The 12500-nt window shown below is 40.7% G+C and overlaps 2 protein-coding genes across 4 annotated transcripts in view; one reads left to right on the top strand and one right to left on the bottom strand.

Annotated features, from left to right (window-relative positions):
• Nucleotides 1-9806, bottom strand: part of si:ch211-158d24.2 (multiple epidermal growth factor-like domains protein 9) — a 30991-nt gene extending 21185 nt beyond the window's left edge. Inside the window, exons 1-2 of the mRNA XM_060882382.1 lie at nt 9205-9806; nt 1861-2059 (exon numbers count right to left, since the gene is read on the bottom strand). Of these exons, the coding sequence (XP_060738365.1) occupies nt 1861-2059; nt 9205-9571 (566 nt within the window). The 5' untranslated portion in view covers nt 9572-9806. The remainder of the gene's footprint in view (nt 1-1860; nt 2060-9204) is intronic.
• A 2535-nt stretch (nt 9807-12341) lies between these two features.
• golga1 (golgin A1) overlaps nt 12342-12500 on the top strand; it is a 17102-nt gene continuing 16943 nt past the window's right edge. For all 3 annotated transcript variants that reach the window (XM_060881093.1, XM_060881091.1, XM_060881092.1), the window contains exon 1: nt 12342-12500. This exon is cut by the window's right edge and continues 41 nt beyond it. The gene's annotated coding sequence lies outside the window, so the exon portion shown is untranslated.

Genomic DNA, 12500 nt, shown 5'->3' with positions numbered 1-12500 from the left:
CACACACACACACACAAATTAAATAAAAAACGTGCAACACAAATAAAAACGTATCAGAACAAGAGAATAAATCTAAACCTGTCAAAGCTACTGTTATAAAAAATTCATCAACAACTTCTGACCAATCAGAATCCAGAACTCAGCCGATCTAACTTCTGTTTTTTTCTTTCATTTATTAATCAAATCTAAAATATAGATTATTTCTATATTTTACCAGATCCCATTACACACACTTTCACTAGACCTGTGTGTGTGTGTGTGTGTGTGTGTGTGTGTGTGTGTGTGTGCGCGTGTGTGTGGCTGTAATTTCAAAGAGCCATTTCAAAAGTAACATTCCAAGAGCCAAAGGCGGTCAGCTGCATATTAACTAGGTCAGTGTTACACAACGACTGGAGCTTTACGTGTGTGTGTGTGTGTGTGTGTGTGTGTGTGCGTGTGTGTGTGTGTGTGTGTGTGATTTTCTCCCATTGTCGCAATCCCATTACTCCTTTAGCTCAGAAACAGGAAGTGTTTCTCCTCTCCTCTGGCTGCTTATTCATTTATAACCAGATTTTCAAGAAGAAACCTCCTAGCATGCTGCTAACAGACTAATTGCTATTCATCTTCTGTCGAAAAAACCACTTCAGGTTACTCATAACTTCATGTAGCATATCGCTAATTGGACGTCTCGTGTGTCAAATGTTCTCCCACTAGCATACTGCTAATTTTGGTAAATCTGTAACTTTAGCATAATTTTCTTATTAATGATGGATTAGGGGGGCACGGTGGCTTAGTGGTTAGCACGTTCGCCTCACACCTCCAGGGTTGGGGGTTCGATTCCCACCTCCGCCTTGTGTGTGTGGAGTTTGCATGTTCTCCCCGTGCCTCGGGGGTTTCCTCTGGGTACTCCGGTTTCCTCCCCCGGTCCAAAGACATGCATGGTAGGTTGATTGGCATCTCTGGAAAATTGTCCGTAGTGTGTGATTGCGTGAGTGAATGAGTGTGTGTGTGTGTGCCCTGTGATGGGTTGGCACTCCGTCCAGGGTGTATCCTGCCTTGATGCCCAATGACGCCTGAGATAGGCACAGGCTCCCCGTGACCCGAGGTAGTTTGGATAAGCGGAAGATGAATGAATGAATGAATGAATGATGGATTAGCTGACCAGCTGTTAGCAAGCTGTGCACTCAAAAACACTCCCTGCTCATGTGGGAACCGCAAAAATCGACCGAAACAAACGCCTGAGGCTAATAATTTAGCTACCTGGCGTAATGGAAACGTGTCAAAATCGTAGATATTATCAACATTTTTCCTCAGAAGTGAAGCTAAAAAAGTAGCATTGTTGTCAAGAACGATCACTGATCGCTAAGTGAAGTGTCACAGCGTTAAGGTAGTAAACTAGCTAGCTCGGTTACCAAAGACACAGCTATCTAAAAAAATCAGCTAAGACATGAAGTACATTTGATATACTGAATTATTTCACTAGCTAAACCTGACCTACAGAACCGAGCTTGTTAGCTCTCCTGTAGTCACAACTTACAATCACAATTAACTAGGAGTGGATGAATAAACAAATGAGTGAACGAGTGAACGGATGGACAGCACAAGAAGTTTTTTTTTCTTCCTACTTTCACTTCATTTGGTTTGGAATTTTTTGCGGCATAAATATGAAAACCGACGGATTTTCCTCCCACACGTTAGGATAGATTTGTTCCACGGAAACCATTCCAATACAGAATGAAAAGCAAACTCCTACACACACCTACTCATAAACACACACACACACACACACACACACACACACACGCTGAATATATTCATATCGTCCTCCTGATGTAGCTCTGAATCTACAAACCAATGATTTTTACCCAGAATTCCTCTCACCTGTCACATCCTGGACCGTCGGCACCAAACGAGTCGCAGCCGCAGGGAAGACAGCCGATGGTCCCGTTACTGAAGTGATCTTCCTCACACTCCTCACATTGGAGACCCGTGTATCCCGCCATACACACACACTGCCCCGTGTCACGGTCACACTCGTCCGGCTCCAACACACCCTCCGTACTGCAGTTACACACCATCTCTGTGTGTGTACATGTGTGTGTGTGTGTGTGTGTGTGTGTGAGTGAGTGTGTGTGAGTGAGAGAGAGAGAAGAGAAAATTATTAAAAATACAGAAACATGAAATATTTTTAAATAAATATAAAGTGTTTTACAACAATAATAATGTAATAATATTGTAATAATAATAATAATAATAATAATAATAATAAAAGTAAAAATTAATATAATGTATTAATTCATATATTTTTATTTTTTTTTTTTGTTTTTTTTAACAAATATATGAATTTTGTTTATTTATTTATCTTAATTTCCAATCCATACATTAATTCTCCTCTGAGCTCTTAAAATAAAAAATGGCAAAAATGTAAAAAAAAAAAATATGTATATATAAAATAAAAAAAGAAAGTAAGAAAATAAGAAACAAAGAAAATAACGACTTAATTAATTAGTCAATACACAAATTAATACATATATAAATAAATACATAATTAAAAAGCCAGGAAAATGATGGTTAAATTATTAGGGCCCGAGCACCGAATGGTGCGAAGCCCTATTGTTTTTGCTCGGGAGTATTATTATTTATTTATTTATTTATTTATTTTTCCCCACACATTGGCCAATTACGGTCCCTTAACATTCTCGAAAACTCTTGAAATTTGGAACACATGTCAGAGTCGTGCGACACTAGGTTTGGGCAAAGGCTGGAATACGGGCGTGGCAGGGTGGCTCTGTAGCGCCCCCTGTAATGCAAAAACAAACATTGGTGCACGGATCGGGCAATTATGTAGGCACATGTATGAGAGTTGGTACGCATATAGATCTCATCGACCTGAACAAATTTTGCGCTATAAACTATGAACTATAATTCATGCGATTGACATCAAACATGGTGAACATGATGCCGAGACGTTGCACTTGCTAAATTGCGAAGGGATTTTTGATATCTCGAACGGTGCTGCCATGACGAGACGACAAAGTTATGGCCAATTCAGAGAAACAGGAAGTGTCTTCTATCTAAGGCAAAAAATGTCTTATTGTGATGACACGCGGTGTGTATGTTCGGCATAGGATTCCGATCGCATCGATGTGCTTATTGTGGGTCCCGGGTATAGCGCCACCAACAGGCACCAGGAAGTGTGTCAGCCACAAAGGTGGATTTTTTGACAGCTGCATGCGGTAAACTTTTAAATACTCCTCCTAGGGGATTCATGTAATTGAGACCAAACTTGGCCGCCATGACCTAGAGATACTGGAGATGCAAAATTATCTCAAACACTGTTGCCATGGCATCGTGTCAAAGTTTACTTTTATTTCAGGCATATTTAAGGCTTTTGGCATGCTTAGATTAACTTGAAATTTGACACATACATCAAATTTTTTCGGCTGTTAAGTGTGGACAAAAAGGTCAGACAAAGGTGTGTCTCTTAAGTGGCTCACTAGCGCCCCCGTTTGTCTAAAATGTGGGGTTTCATTTACCTACAGTCCCCAAATGGGTCAGTAACAACATAAAATAGTCCACTGATATTTACCCACTTGATGCACTTGCCCACCATGCATTGTTTTCTGGGAGGCACCGTATAGCGATAAACAAACGTGCGAGGGCCCGACATCGCTGCTTGCAGCTATATTTGTTATTGTAATTATATTAACATTTTTTTTTTTTACTAATTTTACCCTAAAAAGCATCTTTTTTTTTTTTTTTTTTTTTTTTTTTTTTTACATATAATTGTGTTTTTCTTTCTAGAAATAAAGTCTTGGACTAAGAATTTAAATAATTTTAAATTCAGAGCTAAATAAATTTTATTTATGATGTAAATAAATTAAAAGTGACTAAATGTGAATAAATGAATAATCATGTTTTTGTTTCGTGTCTCGTGACGAGTATTAGCATGAGGCTAATTTAGCTTGTATGGAATTTATTTTTATTTGATCGAACGATTTTTGGAATGGGGTTAATTATGTGTATAAAATATTCGGAGCGATTTCAGAATATACTGTATGTGATATTCAGAACATTTAAAATTGGGAAATAAAAATCACAAGTGAGAACAAAACAAAATAAATGCAGCTGGTTTACAGCTCTGTGTCCTCAATCAAAGCGGCTCATTTCCCATAATGCACTTCACCCTGTGATAGGATGTGGCATGAAAAGGCACCTGCTGAACAAAACATCATTTGTATGCGCTGCTGCACACACACACACACACACACACGCACACACACACGGAGATCGTCTGTATAAACACCTCCGGGTCCTAAGGGGGGTGACGGAGAGCCCGGTTAAGCCTCTTACAACTCTCCGTCTGACGGCTCACACGCACGTCTGCGTAAACGAGCAGCCGGGATTCTGTCGTAATAACGAGAAGAAGAAAGACAAAAAAACAACCCCGACTGCATGACGGTGTGATTTCTCTCTAACGTGAAACTCTGTGTAAATATAATCATTAATAAAAAACGTGCTCATTACCTCATAACCTTCTCGATTCAGTTAGCTGAGGTGATCGTGACAGTGTAAGGCTCGATCCCCCGATCGCGTTTCCATAGCGACCTCTTCAGTCATGTTAACATGGCGTTCGTTCACAATTAGTTTCTTTGAACCTGTGTGTTTAATTCGTTACTCTTCAATCAAAATTAAAGGCTTTGATCTATGAACCGTCTCGTCCTGAAACGTTAAGTCGTGTGCTGTATATGATTTACTGCGTGCAAGGAAACCCGCAGCCAGGTATTGCTTATTTTATATATATATATATATGTACACTCACCGGCCACTTTATTAGTGTAATGAGTCTGTCTGTGTTCTGCCCTGTTTCTGTCTGCTGGTCTGCCTTGCTGTTAATTGTTTGCTCCGCCCACTCATTGGTTACCATGGACACTAATTGCACTCCATCTCTCCCTCAGGTGTGTTGTCTTAGTCACTGATTGTCTCTGCTTGGTGATTGGTACCTGTTTGTTATATCTACTCTGTTTGTTCACTTCCCTGGTGTTGGTCGTTGTTGAATGTTTGTGTCTATGTTCCTGTTCCCTGTTTGCTCAGTGTTCTGCCCTGTTCTGCCCTGTTCTGCCCTGTTCTGCCCTGTTCTGCCTGCCCGTCTATTTGCCTGTTTCTTGTTTTGGATTAATAAAAGACTGAACTGCATTTGAATCCTCACTCGCCTTTGCCTCACCGTGACAATTAGACCAATTAGACCTGTCCAACTGCTCGTTAACGCAAATTTCTAATCAGCCAATCACATGGCAGCAACTCAATGCATTTAGGCATGTAGACATGGTCAAGACGATCTGCTGCAGTTCAAACCGAGTGTCAGAATGGGGAAGAAAGGTGATTTAAGTTTCTTTGAACGTGGCACGGTTGTTGGTGCCAGACGGGATGGTCTGAGTGTTTCAGAAACTGCTGATCTACTGGGATTTTCACACACAACCATCTCTAGGGTTTACAGAGAATGGTCCGAAAAAGAGAAAATATCCAGTGAGGGCAGTTCTGTGGGCACAAATGCCTTGTTGATGCCAGAGGTCAGAGGAGAATGGCCAGATAGAAAGGCAACAGTAATTCAAATAACCACTCGTTACAACCGAGGTATGCAGAAGAGCATCTCTGAACTGAGATGCCTACCTGAGTATTGTTGCTGATCATGTCCATCCCTTTATGACCACAGTGTACACATCTCCTGATGGCTACTTCCAGCAGGATAACGTGCCATGTCATAAAGCGCGAATCATCTCAGACTGGACATGACAATGAGTTCACTGTACTCAAATGGCCTCCACAGTCACCAGATCTCAGTCTGACAGAGCACCTTTGGGATGTGGTGGAACGGGAGATTCGCATCACAGACGTGCAGCCGACAAATCTGCAGCATCTGCGTGATGCTATCATGTCAATATGGACCAAAATCTCTAAGGAATGTTTCCAGTACCTTGTTGTATCTATGCCACGAAGGATTAAGGCAGTTCTGAAGGCAAAAGTGGGTCCATCCCGGTACTAGTAAGGTGTACCTAATAAAGTGGCCGGTGAGCGTATACATGTATATCAACACTGTAACTACTCTAACATTGCTAATGTAAAGTAACAAGTAAAGCAAGAAGTAATGAGTAAAGTGAGGAGAGAAGTAAGAAGTAGCTGACATGATCGAGTAACAAGTAAAAAAACTAGTAAGTAAGAAACAATCAGCTGGAATCGGAATCTACGCTAAAGTAACACAGGTAACTGAGCGATAATAAAAAATATACACAGCTTTTGTCCTGAACACACAATGTTTCGTTCCTCCTTCTTTTCCATGTATTTTTATCGATGGACAACAAAACGATTATTACGTACGATCGAAGGCTTCAGTGATCCAGTGATATGAAGCATCCGAAAGTGTCAAAGTTCACAGTTCTAGTTAGTCGCTTTATTCCGAGTGATAAAATGCTCTTGGTGTTATGTTGTTGTGTGTAGATGATGAAGATGATGACGACGGAAATAAAGGCGCCGTATGTTTCGGCGTCATCTGAGAAGCGCAACAGGAGCAGGAGTCTAGAAGACGACGACCTGCTGGTGGCAGATGATACAAGGCTACATTTTAAAACGTTTTTAAATAAATAAATGAATAAATAAATTTTAAATTTGTTCGTTCGTTCGCACGAAAATGAAAACGTGTTTTACTGAAATGACCGGCGACCCGAGTCGTATGCCCCGCCCCCTTTAGAGATGCATTGTGCAATTTATGAGATTCCTTTACGCTTGTTTATTAGTCGTGCAGACGGGAGTCTCAGAGCTCGTATCTGGGTCAGATTCACTGTGGCGTTAAAATCGAACTCGTTCTACTGATGGTATAGAAATGTAAAAAAATCACCAACAACAACAACAAAGGGTTTACATTAAAGCAATAGATCTAAGCTACAGAGCTTCAGGGAGAAAAAAAAAAACACAAACCAAAAAAACTCACAATAAAAACAGAACATTAAGTTTTTTTGCGAATAAATCGGTCTGATTTTATCTGATGAACTCCTGGACCTGTAAACAGCTGAGACATGATGGAGATGTGGAAAGGTGCCATTATTTTGTGTCAAAAGACAGAACTGTTTCTTTTTTCGACGCGTCATGTTGACACCTGATACCTGAAAGCTGTCATATAAATCATATGGATTTAACGTTAGATCTTCCGTGTTCCACGTTTTCCATCCGAAACCTTCTCCGGTGTCCAGGGAAAGTTAGGATGTGACGTTCGGAACGTTTCCAGAAGGCTTTGACAAAAGGCGGCTAATACAAGGCCGGTCTTTTGTCTCCGTATTATGACCTCATGCTATAGCAACAACAGCTGCGGTCACGGTCGTGGGGTTACGTGAGGGTTCGGGCCTGAAGTGGCCCCCTGGAAGTTTTGGGGGTTTTTTTTTTAGAGGGAATGAAGCTTCATGAGCAGGTTTTCACCTGGACGAAGAAAGAAACCTCGACAGGCTCAGAACCTGTTCCTGATAATAAAAGAGCAGTTCAGCGATGTTTTTCATGACACGGATCGTGTCTCGTGACGGTGTCACGACCTGACGTCACGTCACGTCCCTGAAAACCATTTAAATCTGTTGCCCTGTCACAGTAAAAGCATTCAAACCTCGCGCATGACGTTTCGTTAACGTAATAAAAACAGATTCTCTCGCAAGCTCCAGAAGCTACGAGGCTAAAATAGCTACGAAGGAACGACAGCGTATCTTCACCTGAAAAATCTTCATCGTTGTAGATCATGTATAAAAATAAAATAAAATAAATATATTAATAAATAAATAAATAATAAATAAAAAGTATAAAAATAAAATAAATAAATAAATAAATAAATATATAAATAAATAAATAAATAAAAATAAAAATAAAATAAATAAATAAATAAACAAAGTATAAAAATAAAAGGGACTTTGTCGTCATCCTTATTGCTTACAGTTTTAAGCAGAAATTTCTCCTCTGAGTGAAAAAAGTTTACAAAAAAAAATTCCCGTTACTCAAAATGGCCGCCGTCGGTTACGTTACAGCGTCGTTCGTGTTTATCGCTAACTGTGACGCAGTGAATGCAGTTTAAGGGGAATGATTCACATGACATAGATATCTGTTGCCTTTCACATTAATTATTAAAAAAAAAAACTTTAGCCATCAAAATAACCCATCAACAGAGTTGAAGGTAAACCGTCATCACAAAAACGCTTTATGTCGTGATTTAGACGTCTAATAAAAGCTCCATAACACTTACAACATGTTTTATTGTTCTATTCTTTTTACACTACTTCATCACAGAATGATGACTCCTCCTCTATCTCGTTAAAGCGCTGACAACGGAGACTCCTTCCATTAACGTTAGCTAAAGATCTCCGTAGAGAAAACTTGAGAATGAGCCACTGTGAATGTAACTAAAGACTGACATCATACGTGTGCTCTGATATCAGATATCTCCTGGTGACTAAGTGAGATATAAACAACAACCAAAGGACCAAAAGGAGTCACTTCATCACTGGATATCTGGGTTTGTTGTTAGAGCAAGAGATCAGACTCAGACTCGTGAACCAGACACGACTCGCATCGATTAAACCGTCTGCATTTTGGTGTAGGCCTGCAAGGCGGACGGTGATGTGGGGCAATAAAAATAAATTGTTCTCTGGTTTGTTTGATGATAAAAGCCACAGTGGTGAGGACACAAGGCCTGTCTCTGGTGTGTAGGACGATCTCACTGGGGTGGTATTTGTTTCTTTTAGCTTGAAACGTGTCTACAGAGAAATACGCCAGTGGTGCCAGTCTAGAGACCAGTGATTATATGGAATATTACAGAAATACGCCAATGGTGCCAGTCCAGAGACCAGTGATTATATGGAATATTACAGAAACACACCAACGGTGCCAGTCTAGAGACCAGTGATTATATGGAATATTACAGAAACACACCAACGGTGCCAGTCTAGAGACCAGTGATTATATGGAATATTACAGAAACACGCCAATGGTGCCAGTCCAGAGACCAGTCATTATATGGAATATTACAGAAATATGCCAATGGTGCCAGTCTAGAGACCAGTGATTATATGGAATATCACAGAAACACGCCAATGGTGCCAGTCCAGAGACCAGTGATTATATGGAATATCAGATAAATACATATTTCATGATGCTTCACCCTGTTAGACCTCCGGATCAGAGGGTAATCCGACTCACCTTGGGAATTGTCTGAGGTTGTGATAACCCCTGCGTCCTGAGCTTTATCAGACACGGAGCTCTGGCGTCTTTGTGCCAGCAGACGCTCAGCTCTGGGTTCATGGAGCTCCAGGAGCGCAGCATCTTCTCGCAAACGCTCAGGAGATGGAGATCCGTGGTCGCTGGTGGGAGGACGGCTGGAGCTGGAGGACAGCACGGTGGGAGCTGGAGTCAGGCCGGTGAAGCTGGACTGAGGATGTGCGTCACCTGCGCTCAGGACATGGAGAGGTTTCCGCACCGCATCGTGCGCACAGGACCAGCTGAGGAGCGCCAGCGCGATGAGACACACAGCAGGAGACGCAGACATCATCATCACCATCATGACCATGTCTCTCTCTCTCTCTCTCTTTCTCTGTCTCTCTCTCTCTCTATCAAACCTTCTTCTCCTCCACAAACAACAACGGCGCTGCGATCGGATCCCGTCCTCTAATTCCCATTGGCTTATTTATAAACACTGTACAATAAACACCATTTTCCACACTGCGTCCTTCTCTGTTACATCCAACGAGGACAAAAATCCTTCTTTTTTATCTTCAATAGCTATAAATCCAGCGCAAGGTGTTTGTCGACGCATCATAACCAGTGTTCAGCTGACAGGCAGGCCTTTCAGCCAATCAGACAAGTCTCTGCTCGGAAGTGAGCCAATCGGGAGGAAGGGCGGGACTAATGTTGCTTGAGAATCCTCCCTGCGCTGCAGGATCGTTAACCGTTTGGCCAATCAGAGAAGAGAGAACGCGCACCGCGGTGTGACGTTTCTCAGCGGTGAGTAATATGATTGGTCGAAACAAAAGACAGCGTTTTGATGCTTGAGACGCTGGAAAGACATAATAATAAAAAATAGAGATCGAGTGTAAATAATGTCCGATTTTACCGTCAATACGCTTGTTTAGAACCAAAATATAGGATATAAGTGACATATGTATAGTTTTTATTTCAATGATGTACAATATTATTCCTTTATGTAAGACAAAAACGCTGGGTTCAGAAGTATTGGCACCCCTTGAATGTTTCTGTAACTCTGTCTGAGATTGTTGTTTAGGGTCTGTGAAGAAGTCTTAACCTCCTGGCAGAAGCAACCAGCTTTAGGATCTATATCCTGGTACTGGTTTTAGAGCCCTGTGGGGTTTATACATGCTTCCATTCTGTGTGTGCAGAGTGTGTATGTTCTCCCTCTGGTGTGTGTGTGTGTGTGTGTGTGTGTGTGTGTGTTCTCCCTCTGGGTACTGTGGTTTCCTCCTCCAGTCCAAAGACATGAGATGTAGGTTGATTAGAAATTTCTGTAAAAAGTGTGTGTGTGTGTGTTTGTGAAAGTGACGTGACATACAGCTAAGTACGGTGACCCATACTGAGAATTCGTTCTCTGCATTTAACCCATCTAAAGTGCACACACACAGCAGTGAACACACACCCGGAGCCATTTATGCTGCTGGGCCCGGGGAGCATTTTGGGGGGGTTCAGTGCCTTGCTCAAGGGCACCTCAGTCGTGGTATTGCCGGCCCGAGACACGAACCCACAACCTTAGGGTTAGGAGTCAAACACTCTAACCATTAGGCCACGACTTCCCCTTATACATATTTGTGTGTGTTCTCCCTCTGGGTACTGTGGTTTCCTCCTCCAGTCCAAAGACATGTGATGTGGGTTGATTCGAATCTGTAAATTATCTGTAAAAAGTGTGTGTGTGTGTGTGTGAGTGTGTGTTGTGAGTCCCCTTAGATAGTCTCCAGGCTCCCTGGAAACCTGTGTAGGATAAAGCATTAAAGAAAATGGATCCGTGGATGGATGGATGGATCTGATCACTAGAAATGGTCTATTAGTTCCAAACCCTGTTGTCATCCAGATCATGGGGTCTAATAACTGCAAATGTCTACCAAAATTAAGGTAATTCAACTAACACCTGATAAAAAAAAAACTTTAATGGCATCTTTAAACCTCATATAAAGCTCTGTGTTCTCTGTGTAATTGTGAGTGGAGATTAATATAATGATAACGATAATATTAGTAATATGGTGCATATATAAATGCTTATAAAGGATTCAGTTTAAAGAATTTACTACATACTACTTTTTTGTACGTATGTAATGTTGCTTCTTCTTCTTCTTCTTCTTCTTCTTCTTCTTATTCTTATTATTCTTATTATTATTATTGAAGTGGATGTCATTCTTAACTACTTAAACTGCTGTGATTTATATTAGCTTTCCTGCAGAGTCTCCTGCACACTGTGTGGTTGTTAGCAGTGTTTAATTTCAGAGGTGAGTGTGAATGAATGTCCTGCTGATGTAAATAATTCAGAGGTGAAACTCTATCCTGCACGCTGCAGTACCTGATGTCCACCACTGGGTGGAAGCAGAGCGGCGCCGAGGTTCGTGCAGCCTACAGTATGAAATGGCGTCCTGAAACTAAATAGTGTATTTATATTATATTTGCAATTGCGTTTAATAGTTGATCCTAATGCTGTTCACCTAATAACAAGATGATTTCTCCCTTTTATCTAACTGAAAATCAGAATGAGGTTTATAGCCAGGTTTCTGTATTCTACATGTACAGGAATTTGTCTTGGTGTGTTACAGCATAGTAATAATAATAGAGAAGAAGCATAAATACAAGAAACAACGGTTATAAAATATAAATAATAATAATAATAATAATAATAATAATAATAATAATAATAATAATAATAATAACAGCAACAACAACAATGATAATAATAATAAGAATAATAACAGCAACAACAACAATAATAACAGCAACAACAATAACAAAAACAACAACAACAACAACAACAACAACAATAATAATAATAATAATAATAAGAATAATAATGTATATAAGCATAAAGATTAGAATAAAGAAAGCAACTGGATGTAAACAAGAAACATGAATTGTACACACACACACACACACACACACACACACACACACACACACACACACACACACACACACACACACACACACACACACTTATCCCTAATGATAGACAGACACACTTAGAATAAACAAAGGCATATTCGGCTGACCAATCAGATTCTCGCTCTTCTCCAACGATAACCAATCAGAACATGGTCCCGCCCATTTTATTTTCCCCTTCGAATCGTCACGGCGACTTCGGTGAGTGAAGATGACGTGGTGCAGTCGGTTAGCATGGAGGCTAACTAGCTAGCTGAACATCTCGTCAGACAGACGCTCGGTTATAAACTCACAGGAATCTAATAAAGATGAACAAATTCGGACTGGAGGACATTAAAGCGGTCCGTGTG

Source organism: Tachysurus vachellii, chromosome 11 (genome assembly GCF_030014155.1).
Source record: "Tachysurus vachellii isolate PV-2020 chromosome 11, HZAU_Pvac_v1, whole genome shotgun sequence".
Lineage (NCBI taxonomy): Eukaryota > Metazoa > Chordata > Actinopteri > Siluriformes > Bagridae > Tachysurus > Tachysurus vachellii.
The sequence above is the reverse complement of the archived record's forward strand: the minus strand, read 5'-3'. Positions and strand labels throughout refer to the sequence as shown.